Genomic DNA, 23846 nt, shown 5'->3' on the forward strand with positions numbered 1-23846 from the left:
CTTATTATACTGATGTTTTTACATTTGTATACTTATTATACTGATGTTTTTACATTCGTATACTTATTATACTGATGTTTTTACATTCATATACTTATTATACTGATGTTTTTACAGATGTACTTATTATACTGATGTTTTTACATTCGTATACTTATTATACTGATGTTTTTACATTCATATACTTATTATACTGATGTTTTTACAGATGTACTTATTATACTGATGTTTTTACAGATGTACTTATTATACTGTTGTTTTTACAGATGTACTTATTATACTGATGTTTTTACAGATGTACTTATTATACTGATGTTTTTACATTCATATACTTATTATACTGATGTTTTTACATTCATATACTTATTATACTGATGTTTTTACATTCATATACTTATTATACTGATGTTTTTACAGATGTACTTATTATACTGATGTTTTTACATTTGTATACTTATTATACTGATGTTTTTACATTCGTATACTTATTATACTGATGTTTTTACATTCATATACTTATTATACTGATGTTTTTACAGATGTACTTATTATACTGATGTTTTTACATTCGTATACTTATTATACTGATGTTTTTACATTCATATACTTATTATACTGATGTTTTTACAGATGTACTTATTATACTGATGTTTTTACAGATGTACTTATTATACTGTTGTTTTTACAGATGTACTTATTATACTGATGTTTTTACAGATGTACTTATTATACTGATGTTTTTACATTCATATACTTATTATACTGATGTTTTAACATTCATATACTTATTATACTGATGTTTTTACATTCATATACTTATTATACTGATGTTTTTACAGATGTACTTATTATACTGATGTTTTTACATTTGTATACTTATTATACTGATGTTTTTACATTCGTATACTTATTATACTGATGTTTTTACATTCATATACTTATTATACTGATGTTTTTACAGATGTACTTATTATACTGATATTTTTGATTGTTACTGACTGTCCCAACCAACATCTTGCTATACGTTATGTTTACAACATTATGAGGTAGGGGAAAGGAAATAGAAATTAGAATAAATGTAAATAAAAAAAAATGTTTTCATTGTATTGTTCTAAGGTACCCCACATCCAGACGCGCTGGAAACACCCATCAGTGGACAACAGAGACACGTTTTACATCAATCTCTACCCAGAATACACTGCCATCTCCAGAGCCATACTGGACATAGTGACCTTCTTCAAGTGGAAGAGCCTAACGGTGGTCTACGAGGATAGCACAGGTAGGAACACACACACACACACACACAGTAACGGCTGTCTTCAGGAATGGACCAAAATGCAGCGGAGTTAGTATTCATCTTTCAATTTAATTAGAAAGAACACTATAACAAACAAACAAAACAAGGAAACTGACAGCCAACAGTCCTGTCAGGTGCAAACACACTAAACAAGAAACAATTACCCACAAACCCCAGTGACAAACAACTCCTACATATGTGACTCCCAATCAGGAACAACGATTCCCAGCTGTTCCTGATCAGGAGTCACAAGACACACACCAGACTGCCACGTCCTGACCCCCAAACTACTACACCAGCTCCATCTGCTGGTCAGGACGTGACACACACACACACACACACACACACACACACACACACACACACACACACACACACACACACACACACACACACACACACACACACACACACACACACACACACACACACACACACTGTGCTCTCTGTGTAACCCAGGGGTGATGGGGTCTGGTAGCATAAATGTCATTGGTGGATGGATGATGATGTTTATTCTTCTGTATTATTTATTGGGGGGGGTCAATCTGTAGGTAGAGAGACTTCTCTCTAGAATATGAACAAGTTAACCTAAACCAACATATGTAATGCATCGAAACAGGTAGACAACCAGAATCATGTCTTGACAATGGAGTAAAACATTTAAAATAACTTTGAAATGAGGATCACACCAGATGCTTCAAGTCCTCCTTGGTTATAACACCCTTTCAGTCTGTCAGTGAGTCAGTGAGTGAGTGATTGAGTGAGTGATTCTCCCACCCACTTGGGAGCAATGCCTAGCCAATCGAAGAAAAAAAATTCCCCACAAAAGGGTTTTATTACAGACAGAAATACTCCTCAGTTTCATCAGCTGTCCAGGTGGCTGGTTTCAGACGATCCCACAGGGGAAGAAGGCTGATGTGGAGGTTCTGGGCTGGCCTGGTTACACGTTGTTCTGTGGTTGTGAGGCCAGTTGGACGCACTGTCAAATTCTCTAAAATGACATTGGAGGTGGCTTATGGTAGAGAAATTTACATTAAATTCTCTGGCAGCAGCTCTGTTTGACAGTCAATGCCTGTCTGTTTCCTGCAGTCAATGCCAATTGCACCCTCTCTCAAAACTTGAGACTATTGTGGCATTGTGTTGTGTGACAAAACTGCACATTTTAGAGTGGCCTTTTATTGTCCCCAGCACAAGGTACATCTGTGTAATGATCATGCTGTTTAATCAGCTTCTTGATATGTCACACCTGTCAGGTGGATGGATTATCTTGGTAAGGGAGAAATGTCATCAATGCAAAGGGTGGCTACTCTGAAGAATCTAAATTAGTTATTGATTTGTTTAACACTTTTTTTGTTTGTTTACTACATGATTCCATATGTGTTATTTCATAGTTTTGATGTCTTCACTATTATTCTACAATGTAGAAAATAAAGAAAAACCCTTGAATGAGTAGGTGTGTCCAAACTTTTGACTGGTACTGTGTATATATACTGTAGGAGTCTGTCTGTCTGTCTGTCTGTCTGTCTGTCTGTCTGTCTGTCTGTCTGTCTGTCTGTCTGTCTGTCTGTCTGTCTGTCTGTCTGTCTGTCTGTCTGTCTGTATAAACTCAGCAAAAAAATAAACGTCCTCTCACTGTCAACTGAGTTTATTTTCAGCAAACTTAACACTTGTAAATATTTGTATGAACATAACAGGATTCAACAACTGAGACATAAACTGAACAAGTTCCACAGACATGTGACTAACAGAAATTGAATAATGTGTCCCTGAACAAAGGGGGGGTCAAAATCAAAAGTAACAGTCAGTATCTGGTGTGGCCACCAGCTGCATTAAGTACTGCAGTGCATCTCCTCCTTATGGGCTGCACCAGATTTGCCAGTTCTTGCTGTGAGATGTTACCTCACTCTTCCACCCAAAGCACCTGCAAGTTCCTGGACATTTCTGGGGGGAATGGCCCTAGCCCTCACCCTCCGATCCAACAGGTCCCAGACGCGCTCAATGGGATTGAGATCCGGGCTCTTCGCTGGCCATGGCAGAACACTGACATTCCTGTCTTGCAGGAAATCATGCACAGAACGAGCAGTATGGCTGGTGGCATTGTCATGCTGGAGCGTCATGTCAGGATGAGCCTGCAAGAGGGAGGAGGATGTCTTCCCTGTAACGCACAGCGTTGAGATTGCCTGCAATGACAACAAGCTCAGTCCGATGATGCTGCGACACACCGCCCCAGACCATGACGGACCCTCCACCTCCAAATCAATCCCGCTCCAGAGTACAGGCCTCGGTGTAACGCTCATTCCTTCATCGATAAACGCGAATCCGACCATCACCCCTGGTGAGACAAAACCGCGACTCGTCAGTGAAGAGCACTTTTTGCCAGTCCTGCCTGGACCAACGACGGTGGGTTTGTGCCCATAGGCGACGTTGTTGCCGGTGATATCTGGTGAGGACCTGCCTTACAACAGACCTACAAGCCCTCAGTCCAGCCTCTCTCAGCCTATCGCGGACAGTCTGGGCACTGATGGAGGGATTGTGCGTTCCTGGTGTAACTCAGGCAGTTGTTGTTGCCATCCTGTACCTGTCCCGCAGGTGTGATGTTCAGATGTACCGATCCTGTGCAGGTGTTGTTACACGTGGTCTGCCACTGCGAGGACGATCAGCTGTCCGTCCTGTCTCCCTGTAGCACTGTCTTAGGCGTCTCACAGTACGGACATTGCAATTTATTGCCGTGGCCACATCTGCAGTCCTCATGCCTCCTTGCAGCATGCCTCAGGCACGTTCACGCAGATGAGCAGGGAACCCTGGGCATCTTTCTTTTGGTGTTTTTCAGAGTCAGTAGAAAGGCCTCTTTAGTGTCCAAAGTTTTCATAACTGTGACCTTAATTGCCTACCGTCTGTAAGCTGTTAGTGTCTTAACGACCGTTCCACAGGTGCATGTTCATTAATTGTTTATGGTTCATTGAACAAACATGGGAAACAGTGTTTAAACCCTTTACAATGAAGATCTGTGAAGTTATTTGGATTTTTACGAATTATCTTTGAAAGACACGGTCCTGAAAAAGGGACATTTCTTTTTTTGCTGAGTTTATGTACGTATCTACTGTATAAATAACTATTCATTCAGTGTTTATCCCATTGAGATATGTACTGTATAAATAACTATTCATTCAGTGTTTATCCCATTGAGATATGTACTGTATAAATAACTGTTAATTCTGTGGCGCATCATTTTATATGAGTGTCTTGTTGTGTGCGCGAGTGTGCGTCAGTACCAGAGGTCACCCAGCCTCTACCATCTGTTCTCTAAGTGGCGTCCAACAGATTTTCACTTGGTTCTCTAGTCTGAGCCAACATGGGTGCCACGACTTTGGTCTGGTGAGACACACACACACACACACACACACACACACACACACACACACACACACACACACACACACACACACACACACACACACACACACACACACACACACACACACACACACACACACACACACACACACACACACACACACAGAGAGACCCAACATAATCATGAGAAAGCAAAAAGATAATTACTTGACACGTTGGAAAGCATTAACAAAAAAACAGAGCAGACTAGAATGCTATTTGGCCCTAAACAGAGACTACACAGTGGCAGAATACCTGACCACTGTGACTGATCCCAAATTAACAAAATCCTTGACTATGTACAGACTCGGTGAGCATAACCTTGCTATTGAGAAAGGTCGCCGTAGGCAGACCTGGCTCTCAAGAGAAGACAGGCTATGTGCACACTGCCCACAAAATGATGTGGAAACTGAGCTGCACTTCCTAACCTCCTGCCAAATGTATGACCATATTAGAGACACATATTTCCCTCAGATTAGACAGACCCAATTCAAAAACAAATCACATTTTTATAAACTCCCATATCTACTTGGTGAAATACCACAGTGTGCCATCACAGCAGCAAGATTTGTGACCTGTTGCCACAAGAAAAGAGCAACCAGTGAAGAACAAACACCATTGTAAATACAACCCATATTTATGTTTATTTAGTTTCCCTTTTGTACTTTAACCATTTGTACATCATTACAACACTGTAAATAGACATAATATGACATTTGAAATGTCTCTATTCCTTTGGAACTTTTGTGTGTAATGTTTACTGTTCATTTGTTATAGTTTATTTAACTTTTGTTTATTATCTATTTCACTTGCTTTGGTGATGTTAACATATGTTTCCCATGCCAATGAAGCCCTTTTGAAATTAATTGAATTGAGAAATAGACCGAGACCGAGAGAGAGAGACCGAGAGAGAGAGACCGAGACAAAGTGAGAGACAGAGAGAGAGAGATCGAGACAAAGAACATTCCTCAAGATTAATCTGTGGTCATTGTTCTTATTGAATGTAGGGAAGTTTAATTCAGACACAATGGTTGCATCCCCAAATGGCACCCTATTCCCTACATATAGTACAATGCATTATGGTCCCTGGTCAACAGTAGTGCACTATATAGGGGATAGGGTGCCATAGGGCTCTGGTCTAAAGTAGTGCACCATATAGGGAATAGGGTGCCATAGGGCTCTGGTCTAAAGTAGTGCACTATAAAGGGAATAGGGTGCCATTTGGGATGTAGACACAAACAATACCTGGGTAAAATATAAATATGGAACCTCAGCTGGGTACAACCATGGAACCTCAGCTGGGTGCAACCATGGAACCTCAGCTAGGTGCAACCATGGAACCTCAGCTAGGTGCAACCATGGAACCTCAGCTGGGTACAACCATGGAACCTCAGCTAGGTGCAACCATGGAACCTCAGCTGGGTGCAACCATGGAACCTCAGCTGGGTGCAACCATGGAACCTCAGCTAGGTGCAACCATGGAACCTCAGCTGGGTACAACCATGGAACCTCAGCTGGGTGCAACCATGGAACCTCAGCTAGGTGCAACCATGGAACCTCAGCTGGGTACAACCATGGAACCTCAGCTAGGTGCAACCATGGAACCTCAGCTGGGTACAACCATGGAACCTCAGCTGGGTGCAACCATGGAACCTCAGCTGGGTACAACAATGGAACCTCAGCTGGGTGCAACCATGGAACCTCAGCTGGGTAGTGGGTGCAACCATGGAACCTCAGCTGGGTGCAACCATGGAACCTCAGCTGGGTGCAACCATGGAACCTCAGCTGGGTGCAACCATGGAACCTCAGCTGGGTAGTGGGTGCAACCATGGAACCTCAGCTGGGTGCAAACAGGGATACCCAGCTGGGTGCAAACAGGGATACCCAGCTGGGTGCAACCATGGAACCTCAGCTGGGTAGTGGGTGCAACCATGGAACCTCAGCTGGGTGCAACCATGGAACCTCAGCTGGGTGCAACCATGGAACCTCAGCTGGGTGCAAACAGGGAACCTCAGCTGGGTAGTGGATACAACCATGGAACCTCAGCTGGGTGCAAACAGGGATACCCAGCTGGGTGCAAACAGGGATACCCAGCTGGGTGCAACCATGGAGCCTCAGCTGGGTACATCCTCAGGCAGGGATACTGTTTAGAGTTCTCCGGTATAGAACTACTAGGTCTAACCATACTATATTGTATGACATGTTGTGTTCCAGGTCTGATGCGGATGCAGGAGTTGATCAAGGCTCCGTCTAAGTTGAACCTGAAGATCAGGATACGGCAGCTTCCACCTGGAGAGATTGACGCCAGACCTCTTCTGAAGGAGATGAAGAAAGACAAAGAGTTCTATATCTTGTTTGACTGCTCCTACCGGACCTCTGCAGAGATACTCAAACAGGTACCACCCTTAACCCTGACCGTAACTCTAACAACTCTGACCGTAACTCTAACCCTGACCCTAACTCTAACCCTGACCCTAAACCTAACCTAAACCTAACAGGACCATGGCTTTTGTGGAGTGATAGCTAACGCGGCTTTGTGGAGTGATAGCTAACGCAGCTTTGTGGAGTGCTTTGCGGAGTGATAGCTAACGCAGCTTTGCGGAGGGATAGCTAACACGGCTTTGCGGGGGGATAGCTAACGCGGCTTTGCGGGGGGATAGCTAACGCGGCTTTGCGGAGGGATAGCTAATGCAGCTTTGCGGAGGAATAGCTGACGCGGCTTTGCAGAGGAATAGCTAACGCGGCTTTGCGGAGTGATAGCTAACACGGCTTTGCGGAGCGATAGCTAACGCTGCTTTGCGGAGTGATAGCTAACGCGGCTTTGCGGAGTGATAGCTAACGCGGCTTTGCAGAGGGATAGCTAACGCGGCTTTGCAGAGGGATAGCAAATGCAGCTTTGCAGAGGGATAGCTAACACTGCTTTGTGAGTGCAAACTTATCTTTGGGCTCAGAAGGCTTTGTGCCCAGTGAGGTTCAGGGACAAAATGTACTCTGTTGCACAGGCTGATTCTACTTGTAGTTCTCCAAACGTACTCTGCTACACAGGCTGATTCTGGTTGTAGTTCTCAAAACATACTCTGATGCACAGGCTGATTCTGGTTGTGTAGTTGGAATCTAGCTAAGCATAAGAGGATTCCACTCTTCCCAACACTCTTTAGAGAACTACAGTTCAGTACATTATACCATACACTACAAGATGGTGTCAACAGACATGGCAGCTCTGCTTCTAGCTCCTAAGCAACTTTGCATGCAACATTGCATGTGTTATTTCTTACATTATTAGGCCTGAAAGTTTTTTGTGTTATTACAGACAGCCAGAAATAACTTTTGGATATCAGCGGCGGTAACTCACCAGCATTTCAACCAGGAATATGACTTTACCGAATTGGATAATTTGTTCGTACCCCCCAGGGCAATTTAACTTATCCCAGAGGCTGCTCCAAGACTCCGCTGACGTGGAAGAGGTATTCGGAGTGGACTTCTAGGCCGACTCAGGAGGCGTGCACACCATCCACCGCTTCTGAGTATATTACTCGATAATGTTCAGTCCCTGGACAATAAAGTACACGAGCTCAGGGCGAGGGTCTCTTTCCAGAGAGACGTGAGGGACTGTAACATACTCTGTTTCACGGAATCATGGCTCTCTAGGGATATATTGTCCTCGTCCATACAGCCAGGTGGGTTCTCAGTACATCGCGCAGACAGGAATGAAGAACTCTCTGGGAAGTAGAAAGGTGGTGGTGTATGTTTCATGATTAACTACTCATGGTGTGATTGTGATAACATACAGAAATTCAAGTCCTTTTGTTCACCCAACCTAGAATACCTCACAATCAAATGCCGACTGTATTACTTCCCAAGAGAATTCTCTTTGGTTATTGTCATAGCCGTGTATATTCCCACTCAAGTCGATACCACGACAGTCCACAAGGAACTACACTGGACTTCGTGTAAACTGGAAACCATATATCCTGAGGCTGCATTTGTTGTAGGTGGGGATTTTAGCAAAGCAAATTTGAGGAATTCACTACCGAAGTTCTATCAACACATTGACTGTAGTACTCCAACTTCCAGGATGCCAACAAGGCCCTCCCCCGCCCTCCCTTCGGCAAATTAGATCATGACTCCGTTTTGCTCATCCCTTCCTATAGGCAGAAACTCAAACAAGAAGCACACATGGTATGGACTGTTCAACGCTGGTCTGACCAATCGGAATCCATGCTTCAAGATTGTTTTGATCACGCGGACTGGGATATGTTCCGGGTAGCCTCTGAGAATAACATTGACGTATACACTGACATGGATACTTAGTTCATCAGGAAGTGTATAGCAGATGTTGTTCCTACCTTGACAATTAAAACCTACCCAAATCAGAAACCGCAAATCAAATCAAATCATTCACGCAAATCTGAAAGCGCGAACCACTGCATTTAACTATAACAAGGTGACTGGGAATATGGTCGAATACAAACAGTGTAGTTATTCCCTCCGTAAGGCAATCAAACAGGCAAAACGTCAGTACAGTACAGAGACAAAGTGGAGTCGCAATTTAACGGCTCAGAAACAATACATATGTGGCAGGGTCTACAGACAATCACGGATTACAAAGGGGAAACCAGCCACGTCGCGGACAACGACGTCATGCTCCCGGACAAGCTAAACACCTTCTTCAACCGCTTTGAGGATAACACAGTGCCACCGACGTGGCCTGCTCTCTCCTCCTCCGTGGCCGACGTGAGTAAGACATTTAAACGTGTTAACCCTTGCAAGGATGCTGGCCCAGACGGCATCCCTAGCCGCATCCTCAGAGCATGCGCTGACCAGCTTGCTTGAGTGTTTACAGACATATTCAATCTCTCCCTATCCCAGTCTGCTGTCTCCTCTTGCTTCACCATTGTTCCTGTACCCAAGAATGCAAAGGTAACTGAACTAAATAACTATCGCCCCGTAGCACTCACTTCTGTCATCATGAAGTGACATGAGAGGCTAGTCAGGGATCATATCACCTCTACCTTACCTGCCACCCTAGACCGACTTCAATTTGCATAACGCTCCAATAGATCCACAGACGATGCAATCGCCATCACACTGCACACTGCCCTATCCCATCTGGACAAGAGGAATACCTACTGTTGAAGTCGGAAGTTTACATACACTTAGGGTGGAGTCATTAAAACTCGTTTTTCAACCACTCCATAAATTTCTTGTTAACAAACTATAGTTTTGGCAAGTCGGTTATAACATCTACTTTGTGCATTACTTTTCCATTAATTGTTTACAGACAGATTATTTCACTTATAATTCACTGTATCACAATTCCAGTGGGTCAGAAGTTTACATACACTAAGTTGACTGTGCCTTTAAACAGCTTGGAAAATTCCAGAAAATTATGTAATGGCTTTAGAAGCTTCTGATAGGCTAATTGACATCATGTGAGTCAATTGGAGGTGTAGCTGTGGATGTATTTCAAGGCCTACCTTCAAACTCAGTGCCTCTTTCCTTGACATCATGGGAAAATCAAAATAAATCAGCCAAGACCTCAGCCAAAAAATTGTAGACTTCCACAAGTCTGGTTCATCCTTGGGAGCAATTTCCAAACGCCTGAAGGTACCACGTTCATCTGTACAAACAAGAGTTTGCAAGTATAAACACCAAGGGACCATGCAGCCGTCATACCGCTCAGGAAGGAGACGCGTTCTGTCTCCTAGAGATGAACGTACTTTGGTGCGAAAAGTGCAAATCAATCCCAGAACAACAGCAAAGGACCTTGTGAAGATGTTGGACGAAACAGGTACAAAAGTATCTATATCCATGGTAAAACGAGTCCTATATCGGCAAAACCTGAAAGGCCGCTCAGCAAGGAAGAAGCCACTGCTCCAAAACCGCCATAAAAAAGACAGACTACGGTTTGCAACTGCACATGGGGACAAAGATCGTTGGAGAAATGTCCTCTGGTCTGATGAAACAAAAATAGATCTGTTTGGCCATAATGACCATCGTTATGTTTGGAGGAAAAAGGGGGAGGCTTGGATGCCGAAGAACACCATCCCAACCGTGAAGCATGGGGGTGGCACCATCATGTTGTGGTGGTGCTTTTCTGCAGGATGGACTGGTGCACTTCACAAAATAGATGGCATCATGAGGCAGGAAAATTATGTGGATATATTGAAGCAACATCTCAAGACATCAGGAAGTTAAAGCTTGGTCGCAAATGGGTCTTCCAAATGGACAATGACCCCAAGCATACTTCCAAAGTTTTGGCAAAATGGCTTAAGGACAACAAAGTCAAGGTATTAGAGTGGCCCTGACCTCAATCCTATAGAACATTTGGCCTACAAACCTGACTCAGTTACACCAGTTCTGTCAGGAGGAATGGGCCAAAATTCACCCAACTTATTGTGGGAAGCTTGTGGAAGGCTACCCAAAATGTAAAGGCAATGCTACCAAATACTATTTGAGGGTATGTTAACTTCTGACCCACTGGGAATGTGATGAAAGAAATAAAAGCTGAAATAAATCATTCTCTCTACTATTATTCTGACATTTCACATTCTTAAAATAAAGTGGTGAACCTAACTGATCTAAGGCAGGGATTTTTTACGAGGATTAAATGTCAGGAATTGTGAAAACTGAGTTTAAATGTATTTGACTAAGGTGTATGTAAACTTCCAACTTCAACTGTATGTAAGAATGCTGTTTATTGACTATAGCTCAGCCTTCAACACCTTAGTACCCTCCAAGCTCATCATTAAGCTCGGGCCCTGGGTCTGAACCTGGACCGAGAGACTGAAAAACAGCTTCTATCTCAAGGCCATCAGACTGTTAAATAGCCATCACTTGCCGGCTACCACCCGGTTACTCAACTCTGCACCTTAGAGGCTGCTGCCCTGTATACATAGACATGGAATCACTAGTCACTTTAATAATGGAACACTGGTCAGTTTAATAATGGAACACTGGTCAGTTTAATAATGGAACACTGGTCAGTTTAATAATGGAACACTGGTCACTTTAATAACGGAACACTGGTCACCTTAATAATGGAACACTGGTTACTTTAATAATGGAACACTGGTTACTTTAATAATGGAACACTGGTCACTTTAATAACGGAACACTGGTCACTTTAATTATGGAACACTGGCCACTTTAATAATGGAACACTGGTCACTTTAATAACGGAACACTGGTCACTTTAATTATGGAACACTGGCCACTTTAATAATACTGTCGCAAAGCTACTGCTGTAGCTTTGCGACAGTATCAAAAATAAATTTCGGATTGTTCTTATTTTCCTCAATTAAGTTGGAAAAATAGGATGATCGAGCAGCAGTGAGGGCTCTTCGATACTGCACGGTACTGTCTTTCCAAGCTAGTCAGAAGACTTCCAGTTTGGTGTGGCGCCATTTCTGTTCCAATTTTCTGGAAGCTTGCTTCAGAGCTCGTGTATTTTCTGTATACCAGGGAGCTAGTTTCTTATGACAGATGTTTTTAATTTTTAGGGGTGCAACTGCATCTAGGGTATTGCGCAAGGTTAAATTGAGTTCCTCGGTTAGGTGGTTAACTGATTTTTGTCCTCTGACGTCCTTGGGTAGGCAGAGGGAGTCTGGAAGGGTATCAAGAATTCTTTGGGTTGTCTGAGAATTTATAGCACGACTTTTAATGCTCCTTGGTTGGGGTCTGAGCAGATTATTTGTTGCAATTGCAAACGCAATAAAATGGTGGTCCGATAATCCAGGATTATGAGGAAAAACATTAAGATCCACAACATTTATTCCATGGGACAAAACTAGGTCCAGAGTATGACTGTGGCAGTGAGTAGGTCCAGAGACATGTTGGACAAAACCCACTGAGTCGATGATGGCTCCGAAAGCCTTTTGGAGTGGGTCTGTGGACTTTTCCATGTGAATGTTAAAGTCACCAAAAATTTGAATATTATCTGCGATGACTACAAGATCCGATAGGAATTCAGAGAACTCAGTGAGGAACACTGCATATGGCCCAGGAGGCCTGTAAACAGTGGCTATAAAAAGTGATTGAGTAGGCTGCATAGATTTCATGACTAGAAGCTCAAAAGACGAAAACGTCATTGTTTTTTTTTTGGTAAATTGAAATTTGCTATCGTAAATGTTAGCAACACCTCCGCCTTTGTCGGATGCACGGGGGGTATGGTTACTAGTGTAACCAGGGGGTGAGGCCTCATTTAACACAGTAAATTCATCAGGCTTAAGCCATGTTTCAGTCAGGCCAATCACATCAAGATTATGATCAGTGATTAGTTCATTGACTATAACTGCCTTGGAAGTGAGGGATCTAACATTAAGTAACCCAATTTTGAGATGTGAGGTATCACAATGTCTTTCAATAATGGCAGGAATGGAGGAGGTCTTTATACTGGTGAGATTGCTAAAGCGAACACCGCCATTTTTAATTTTTCCCAACCTAGATCGAGGCACAGACACGGTCTCAATGGGGAAAGCTGAGCTGACTACGCTGACTGTGCTAGTGGCAGATTCCACTAAGCTGGCAGGCTGGCTAACAGCCTGCTGCCTGGCCTGCACCCTATTTCATTGTGGAGCTAGAGGAGTTAGAGCCCTGTCTATGTTCGTAGATAAGATGAGAGCACCCCTCCAGCTAGGATGGAGTCCGTCACTCCTCAACAGGCCAGGCTTAGTCCTGTTTGTGGGTGAGTCCCAGAAAGAGGGCCAATTATCTACAAATTCTATCTTTTGGGAGGGGCAGAACACCTGTCAGTTTAATAATGGAACACTGGTCACTTTAATAATGGAACACTGGTCACTTTAATAATGGAACACTGGTCACTTTAATAATGGAACACTGGTCACTTTAATAATGGAACACCTGGTCACTTTTCTAATGGAACACTGGTCACTTTACTAATGGAACACTGGTCACTTTAATAATGGAACACTGGTCAGTTTAAGAATAGAACACTGGTCACTTTAATAATGGAACACTGGTCACTTTAATAACGGAACACTGGTCACTTTAATTATGGAACACTGGTCAGTTTAAGAATAGAACACTGGTCACTTTAATAATGGAACACTGGTTACTTTAATAATGGAACACTGGTCACTTTAATAATGGAACACTGGTCACTTTAATAATGGAACACTGGTCACTTTAATAACGGAACACTGGTCACTTTAATAATGGAACACTGGTCACTATAATAATGTTTACATACTGCTTTACTCAACTCATATGTAAATACTGTATTCTATTCTACTGTATTTTAGTCAATCCCACTCCGACATGGCTCGTCCTAATATATATATATTCTTAATTCCATTCTTTTACTTTTAGATTTGTGTGTATTGTTGTGAATTGTTAGATGCTACTGCACTGTTGGAGCTAAGAACACAAGCATTTCACTACTCCCACAATAACATCTGCTAAATATGTGTATGTGACCAATAAAATTTGATTTGATACAGTTTAGTACATTATACCACACACTACACGTTACAGGGGGAGTAGAATAAACTTTAAGTTGTACTATGTAGTTGTGTCATGTAATTATGGAAATGGTTAATGGGAATAATTATGCATTCCTCTGTGGATATTTAACGATATTGTGCTGCTATCCCTACACATTGGACACACACACACACACACACACACACACACACACACACACACACACACACACACACACACACACACACACACACACACACACACACACACACACACACACTGGGCACCAGAGGGGAGATATGTGCAGGGGCGGTTCTGGAGTGGGGCCAGGGGGGGCCAGTGCCCCTGTGACAACAATTTTGGACCCCCTTGTGGCCCCCCTAAATGTGGAGTATGAAATCATTTTTACATAACTGATTTTTGCTATGGTTCTTTTTTTACATCCGTTATTAGACAGTGGCAACGATGATGATTATGAACATGGTCTTTTACCTGCTAATGCAGTGAAGAAAACGATATGACAACAATAACGTCTAATGTAACTGGCCCCTCTAACAGTACAACTGGCCCCAGCTTGGCCCCGCCAGTTGAAATGGTCTAGAACCGCCACTGGATATGTGAAGCTAAATGCCTTTTTGGTTTTCATGCAGTTTCCTAAAAACGTATTGATGTTTTATAATGAGAAGAGCCACCCAGTGGGAGTCTATTGAGAACTGTCTAGTGGGAGTCTATTGAGAACTGTCCGGTGGGAGTCTATTGAGAACTGTCCGGTGGGAGTCTATTGAGAGCCACCCAGTGGGAGTCTATTGAGAGCCACCCAGTGGGAGTCTATTGAGAACTGTCCGGTGGGAGTCTATTGAGAACTGTCCGGTGGGAGTCTATTGAGAACTGTCCAGTGGGAGTCTATTGAGAACTGTCCAGTGGGAGTCTATTGAGAACTGTCCAGTGGGAGTCTGTTGAGAACTGTCTAGTGGGAGTCTATTGAGAACTGTCTAGTGGGAGTCTATTGAGAACTGTCCAGTGGGAGTCTATTGAGAACTGTCTAGTGGGAGTCTATTGAGAACTGTTTACTACTGTCTAGGTCTTCTTTCCTTCACAGCTCTCGTCGATGGGAATGATGACAGAATACCATCATTTCTTCTTCACTACATTGGTGAGCTCTGAATTCCTGAATCACTCGTCAAACTTTCTATCAACGTTCAAAGCAGCATACCATCTCCAGTTAAAGTACATTATATACCATTTGTATGCGTGCATGACTACGTTTCTTTAGATTAAATTGCAAATGTTACATATTATTATTATTATGAAGCTCTGAATGTGCACTTTTATAAATGTAAAAAAAAAACAGAATATAAATGTGAATAACATATAGGTGTTCAGACACAGCGTCTTCCATTCAGATCATCTCTTTATTCTTAATCTCCCTTTCCCTCCCCCTCTCTCTCCCCTGCTCTCCCCGTCTCCCTCTCTCTCCCCTGCTCTCCCCGTCTCCCTCTCTCTCCCCTGCTCTCCCCGTCTCCCTCTCCCTCTCTCTCCCTATCCGTCCCTCTCCGTCTCTCCTCTGCCCGTCCCTCTCCGTCTCTCCTCTACCTGTCTCTCTCCATCCGTCCCTCTCCGTCTCTCCCCATCCGTCCCTCTCCGTCTCTCCTCTGCCCGTCCCTCTCCGTCTCTCCTCTGCTCTCCCCCTCTCCCTGCTCTCCCCCTTTCCCTCTCTCTCCCCTGCTCTCCCCCTCTCCCCCCACCCGTCCCTCTCCCCCTCTCCCGTGCTCTCCCCCTCTCCCTCTCTCTCCCCTGCTCTCCCCCTCTCCCGTGCTCTCCCCCTCTCCCTGCTCTCCCCCTCTCCCCCCACCCGTCCCTCTCCCCTCTCCCGTGCTCTCCCCCTCTCCCTCTCTCTCTCCCTGCTCTCCCCCTCTCCCCCTCTCCCTGCTCTCCCCTGCTCTCCCCCTCTCCCTCCCCAACCGTCCCTCTCTAGGATCTGTTTGCGTTAGACCTGGAGCCATACCGCTACAGTGGCGTGAATATGACAGGTTTCAGGCTGTTGAATATAGACGACCCGTATGTAGCTTCCACCATGGAGAAGTGGTCTCTGGAGAGGCTTCAGGCTCCACCTAAACAGGAGAGTGGATTAATGGATGGAGTTATGACGGTTAGAATACACACACACACACACACACACACACACACACACACACACACACACACACACACACACACACACACACACACACACACACACTACATATACACACACACACATACACACACACACACACACACACACACACACACACACACACACATACACACACACAAATGAACGTATGTAAGCATGCACGTACGAACTCACACATGCAAACACACGCACACACAGACACACACGTTTGGATTTTGAAAAATGTTATCTGTGATTTAATGTAACAGATGCCAAAGCCCCTAACTAACCTAAATGATTAATGAAACTAACCCTAACTAACCTAAATAATTAATGTACTGTTTTAACCCTAACTAACCTAATTAATTAATGTAACTAACCCTAACTAACCTAAATAATGAATGTAACTAACCCTAACTAACCTAAATAATGAATGTAACTAACCCTAACTAACCTAAATAATGAATGTAACTAACCCTAACTAACCTAAATAATTAATGTAACTAACCCTAACTAACCTAAATAATTAATGTAACTAACCCTAACTAACCTAAATAATGAATGTTCTGTAACCCTAACTAACCTAAATGATTAATGTAACTGTAACCCTAACTAACCTAAATAATGAATGTTCTGTAACCCTAACTAACCTAAATAATGAATGTTCTGTAACCCTAACTAACCTAAATAATGAATGTACTGTAACCCTAACTAACCTAAATGATTAATGTAACTAACCCTAACTAACCTAAATAATGAATGTAACTAACCCTAACTAACCTAAATAATGAATGTACTGTAACCCTAACTAACCTAAATGATTAATGTAACTAACCCTAACTAACCTAAATAATGAATGTTCTGTAACCATAACTAACCCTAATAATGAATGTAACTAACCCTAACTAACCTAAATGATTAATGTAACTAACCCTAACTAACCTAAATGATTAATGTAACTAACCCTAACTAACCTAAATAATGAATGTAACTAACCATAACTAACCTAAATAATGAATGTAACTAACCCTAACTAACCTAAATAATGAATGTAACTAACCCTAACTAACCTAAATAATGAATGTAACTAACCCTAACTAACCTAAATAATGAATGTAACTAACCCTAACTAACCTAAATGATTAATGTACTGTAACCCTAACTAACCTAAATAATGAATGTAACTGTAACCCTAACTAACCTAAATGATTAATGTAACTAACCCTAACTAACCTAAATAATGAATGTTCTGTAACCATAACTAACCTAAATGATTAATGTAACTAACCCTAACTAACCTAAATGATTAATGTAACTAACCCTAACTAACCTAAATAATGAATGTTCTGTAACCCTAACTAACCTAAATAATGAATGTACTGTAACCCTAACTAACCTAAATGATTAATGTAACTAACCCTAACTAACCTAAATAATGAATGTAACTAACCCTAACTAACCTAAATGATTAATGTAACTAACCCTAACTAACCCTAATAATGAATGTAACTAACCCTAACTAACCTAAATGATTAATGTAACTAACCCTAACTAACCTCTCTGAATGTAGTGTTATAACCTCTCTCCTCCGTGTGTTCCTACATAATGAATGTAGTGTTATAACCTCTCTCCTCCGTGTGTTCCTACATAATGAATGTAGTGTTTTAACCTCTCTCCTCCGTGTGTTCCTACATAATGAATGTAGTGTTATAACCTCTCTCCTCCGTGTGTTCCTACATAATGAATGTAGTGTTTTAACCTCTCTCCTCCGTGTGTTCCTACATAATGAATGTAGTGTTATAACCTCTCTCCTCTGTGTGTTCCTACATAATGAATGTAGTGTTTTAACCTCTCTCCTCCGTGTGTTCCTACATAATGAATGTAGTGTTATAACCTCTCTCCTCCGTGTGTTCCTACCTAATGAATGTAGTGTTTTAACCTCTCTCCTCCGTGTGTTCCTACATAATGAATGTAGTGTTTTAACCTCTCTCCTCCGTGTGTTCCTACATAATGAATGTAGTGTTATAACCTCTCTCCTCCGTGTGTTCCTACATAATGAATGTAGTGTTATAACCTCTCTCCTCCGTGTGTTCCTACATAATGAATGTAGTGTTATAACCTCTCTCCTCCGTGTGTTCCTACATAATGAATGTAGTGTTATAACCTCTCTCCTCCGTGTGTTCCTACATAATGAATGTAGTGTTTTAACCTCTCTCCTCCGTGTGTTCCTACATAATGAATGTAGTGTTATAACCTCTCTCCTCCGTGTGTTCCTACATAATGAATGTAGTGTTTTAACCTCTCTCCTCCGTGTGTTCCTACATAATGAATGTAGTGTTTTAACCTCTCTCCTTTAACCGTGTGTTCCTACATAATGAATGTAGTGTTATAACCTCTCTCCTCCGTGTGTTCCTACATAATGAATGTAGTGTTATAACCTCTCTCCTCCGTGTGTTCCTACATAATGAATGTAGTGTTATAACCTCTCTCCTCCGTGTGTTCCTACATAATGAATGTAGTGTTATAACCTCTCTCCTCCGTGTGTTCCTACATAATGAATGTAGTGTTATAACCTCTCTCCTCCGTGTGTTCCTACATAATGAATGTAGTGTTTTAACCTCTCTCCTCCGTGTGTTCCTACATAATGAATGTAGTGTTATAACCTCTCTCCTCCGTGTGTTCCTACATAATGAATGTAGTGTTTTAACCTCTCTCCTCCGTGTGTTCCTACATAATGAATGTAGTGTTATAACCTCTCTCCTCCGTGTGTTCCTACATAATGAATGTAGTGTTATAACCTCTCTCCTCCGTGTGTTCCTACATAATGAATGTAGTGTTTTAACCTCTCTCCTCCGTGTGTTCCTACATAATGAATGTAGTGTTATAACCTCTCTCCTCCGTGTGTTCCTACATAATGAATGTAGTGTTATAACCTCTCTTCTCCATGTGTTCCTACATAATGAATGTAGTGTTATAACCTCTCTCCTCCGTGTGTTCCTACATAATGAATGTAGTGTTATAACCTCTCTCCTCCGTGTGTTCCTACATAATGAATGTAGTGTTATAACCTCTCTCCTCCGTGTGTTCCTACATAATGAATGTAGTGTTTTAACCTCTCTCCTCCGTGTGTTCCTACATAATGAATGTAGTGTTATAACCTCTCTCCTCCGTGTGTTCCTACATAATGAATGTAGTGTTTTAACCTCTCTCCTCCGTGTGTTCCTACATAATGAATGTAGTGTTATAACCTCTCTCCTCCGTGTGTTCCTACATAATGAATGTAGTGTTTTAACCTCTCTCCTTTAACCATGTGTTCCTGGTTCCAGACGGAGGCAGCGTTGATGTATGACGCGGTGTTCATGGTTGCCGTGGCGTCGCAGCGAGCCACTCAGATGACTGTCAGCTCCCTGCAGTGTCACCGACACAAACCCTGGCGCTTTGGACCGCGCTTCATGAACCTCTTCAAAGAGGTTAGTAAACATTTGATTTCATAACCATTATGAGTTTTTGTCAACAAACAAACAAAAAATAATTAATTGGTCTTTTTTTGTTTGGAGTGCTCCATGTGAGCAAACGAGTATGTCTGGTTTCTCTGTCCTGATAACGCTGAGGCAGACCACACACAGAAGTAGGCCTACCTGGTCTACTCCTGATAACGCTGAGGCAGACCACACACAGAAAGTAGGCCTACCTGGTCTACTCCTGATAACGCTGAGGCAGACCACACACAGAAAGTAGGCCTACCTGCTATACTCCTGATAACGCTGAGGCAGACCACACACAGAAAGTAGGCCTACCTGGTCTACTGCATGAAAAAGTAGGAACATGCCCATTTGGCAATGCCTGATTTCTGATTGTCATAACTCACCATTTCTCAGTAATTTTTTTCACTAGGCTTCATTATGAAAGAGCAAAATATCATGATCTGATGATTCCAGTGGAAACGTCATTTAAAAAAAACAGCTGTATGTCCTCTTGAGGGCCCGCAATAGGCTAATTAATGTCACATGTTCTCTAGCGACAGCTTCGGGGCTCTCTGTGTACTTTTAAGGGCCAGCCGTGCTGCCCTGTTCAGTTGTGTGGTCAGGTGCCACAAAGAGGGACCTCGGAAAATTACAATTGGCTCAGAACAGGGCAGCACGGCTGGCCCTTAAATGTACACAGACAGCTAACATTAATGATATGCATGTCAATCTCTCCTGGCTCAAAGTGGAGGAGAGATTGACTTCATCGCTACTTATTTTTGTAAGAAGTGTTGACAAGCTGAAGGCACCGAGGTGTCTGTTTAAACTACTGGCACACAGCTCAGACACCCATGCATACCCCACAAGACATGACATCAGAGGTCTCTTCACTGTCCCCAAGTCCAGAACAGACTATGGGAGGCGCACAGTACTACATAGAGCCATGACTACATGGAACTCTATTCCACATCAAGTAACTGATGCAGCAGGAGAATGAGATTTAAAAAACAGATAAAATACACCTTATGGAACAGCGGGGACTGTGAAGAGACACACACACACACACACACACACACACACACACACACACACACACACACACACACACACACACACACACACACACACACACACACACACACACACACACACACACACACACACACACACACACACAGGCACAGACACACATGGATGTTATATTGTAGATATGTGATAGTGGAGTAGTGGTCTGAGGGAACACACTAAATGTATTGGGTATGAAATGTAGTGTCATGTAATATTTTAAACTGTAATAACTGCCTTAATGTTGCTGGACCCCAGGAAGAGTAGCTGCTGCCTTGGCAGGAACTAATGGGGATCCATAATAAACCCCAGGAAGAGTAGCTGCTGCCTTGGCAGGAACTAACGGGGATCCATAATAAACCCCAGGAAGAGTAGCTGCTGCCTTGGCAGGAACTAACGGGGATACATAATAAACCCCAGGAAGAGTAGCTGCTGCCTTGACAGGAACTAACGGGGATCCATAATAAACCCCAGGAAGAGTAGCTGCTGCCTTGATCCTTAATAAATATAAGATAACAGGGTCTCGACTGACTGCACTTCGGCATTGTAATCAACTTGATAGGGATAATGTTCTTCACTTATGAATCCTGGTTTCAACTGTAGCGGGCAGATGGCAGACAGTATGTATGGTGTCGTGTGGGCGAGCGGTTTGCTAATGTCAACGTTGTGAACAGAGTTCCCCATGGTGGCGGTGAAGTTATGGTATGGGAAGGCATAAGCTATGGGCAATGAACACAATTGCATTTTATCGATGGCAATTTGAATGCACAAAGATACCGTGACAAGATCCTGAGGCCCACCGTCAACGGAGCTCATCCTGTTTGTTCTCCAGTGACGTTCTCCTGTGACTACACGTTTGCCAATAGAACAGAGTGCAATGGCGGTCTATTTCCTTGCCGACGTAGACTCGTCAGGATGCCGCCTCTCACCTGCCTTTCTTTCGCTGCCGCTTCCTCCTTCGAGTCCTGGGGATTAGGGCCTGGTCCGGACTAAGCAGAACATTGAAGTTAGCGATCGCTGTTCTGATGTCCGGAGCTGTCGACTTTTTGAAGTTAGCGATCGCTGTTCTGACGTCCGGAGCTGTCGACTTTTTGAAGTTAGCGATCGCTGTTCTGACGTCCGGAAGCTGTCGACTTTTTGAAGTTAGCGATCGCTGTTCTGACGTCCGGAAGCTGTCGACTTTTTGAAGTTAGCGATCGCTGTTCTGACGTCCGGAAGCTGTCGACTTTTTGAAGTTAGCGATCGCTGTTCTGACGTCCGGAAGCTGTCGACTTTTTGAAGTTAGCGATCGCTGTTCTGACGTCCGGAAGCTGTCGACTTTTTGAAGTTAGCGATCGCTGTTCTGACGTCCGGAGCTGTCGACTTTTTGAAGTTAGCGATCGCTGTTCTGACGTCCGGAGCTGTCGACTTTTTGAAGTTAGCGATCGCTGTTCTGATGTCCGGAAGCTGTCGACTTTTTGAAGTTAGCGATCGCTGTTCTGATGTCCGGAAGCTGTCGACTTTTTGAAGTTAGCGATCGCTGTTCTGATGTCCGGAAGCTGTTTTCGGTCATAGGAAATGATGGCGTAGACATGATGTAAAAAATGTTTTTAAAAAGTTAGCTCAGTTGGTAGAGCGTTTGCGACGCCAGGATAGTGGGTTCGATTCCCGGGAAATATTTGCACGCATGACTGTAAGTCGCTTTGGATAAAAAGTGTCTGCTAATATGTTGCATGATTGAGTTTGTTATCATAGTTTTTCTCCAACAAGGGAAAGTTCATATCAAACTCTTCTCCCGCTGACTGAGTGGTCTAAACACCTTGACGTCTATGCTGTTTTAAAACCTAATGTGTGTGTGTCCATGCGTTTGTGTCATTGTATAACTTATTATGTAATAAAGTGGTCCAATTTATTATAATTTGTAATAAATCATATACATTTTCTAAAATGCAAAATAAAAGCACCCCAAAAAAGTATGTAAACTTAATATGATGAACAGGAAGGACATTTACGATCACGGGTGGCCAATATGATCTATCTGAAAGCCACGCCCCCTAATAAATCACGCCTCCTGAAAATAACCTAAGGATTAGATTAGATGCTAGGTTAACTTACATCTAGACGTTCCGCTAGCGGAACACCACTCCAATATCCAATGATAGGGCATGGCGCGAAATACAAACTCCTCGAAAATCCGAAAACTTCCATTTTTTCAAACATATTACTATTTTACACCATTTTAAAGACAAGACTCTCTTTATCTAACCACACTGTCCGATTTCAAAAAGGCTTTACAACGAAAGCAAAACATTAGATTATGTCAGCAGAGTACCCAGCCAGAAATAATCAGACACCCATTTTTCAAGCTAGCATATAATGTCACAAAAACCAAAACCACAGCTAAATGCAGCACTAACCTTTGATGATCTTCATCAGATGACACTCCTAGGACATTATGTTATACAATACATGCATGTTTTGTTCAATCAAGTACATATTTATATCAAAAAACAGCTTTTTACATTAGCATGTGACGTTCAGAACTAGCATTCCCACCGAACACTTCCGGTGAATTTACTAAATTACTCACGATAAACGTTGACAAAAAACATAACAATTATTTTAAGAATTATAGATACAGAACTCCTTTATGCAATCGCGGTGTCCGATTTTAAAATAGCTTTTCGGTGAAAGCACATTTTGCAATATTCTGAGTAGATAGCTTGCCATCACGGGCTAGCTAATTTGACACCCACCAAGTTTGGTACTCACCAAACTCAGATTTACTATAAGAAAAATTGGATTACCTTTGCTGTTCTTCGTCAGAATGCACTCCCAGGACTTCTACTTCAACAACAAATGTTGGTTTGGTTCCAAATAATTCATAGATATATCCAAATAGCGCCGTTTTGTTCGTGCGTTCAAGACACTATCCGAAGGGTGACGCGCGGACGCGTATAGTGACAAAAAAATTCAAAATATTCCATTACCGTACTTCGAAGCATGTCAAACGCTGTTTAAAATCAATTTTTAATGCGATTTTTCTCAT

General features: G+C 42.6%; 1 protein-coding gene across 3 annotated transcripts in view; it reads left to right on the forward strand.

Annotated features, from left to right (window-relative positions):
* Positions 1-23846, forward strand: part of grik1a (glutamate receptor, ionotropic, kainate 1a) — a 93853-nt gene that overhangs the window by 23549 nt on the left and 46458 nt on the right. For all 3 annotated transcript variants that reach the window (XR_006757732.1, XR_006757733.1, XM_045690248.1), the window contains exons 4-8: positions 1117-1279; positions 6905-7086; positions 15234-15287; positions 16110-16283; positions 19616-19759. Coding sequence is in view for 1 of the 3 variants with exons in the window: in XM_045690248.1 (XP_045546204.1) it covers positions 1117-1279; positions 6905-7086; positions 15234-15287; positions 16110-16283; positions 19616-19759 (717 nt within the window). In the remaining 2 variants the exon portion in view is untranslated. The remainder of the gene's footprint in view (positions 1-1116; positions 1280-6904; positions 7087-15233; positions 15288-16109; positions 16284-19615; positions 19760-23846) is intronic.

The sequence above is a fragment of the Salmo salar genome, chromosome ssa11 (assembly GCF_905237065.1).
Source record: "Salmo salar chromosome ssa11, Ssal_v3.1, whole genome shotgun sequence".
NCBI classification, from domain to species: domain Eukaryota; kingdom Metazoa; phylum Chordata; class Actinopteri; order Salmoniformes; family Salmonidae; genus Salmo; species Salmo salar.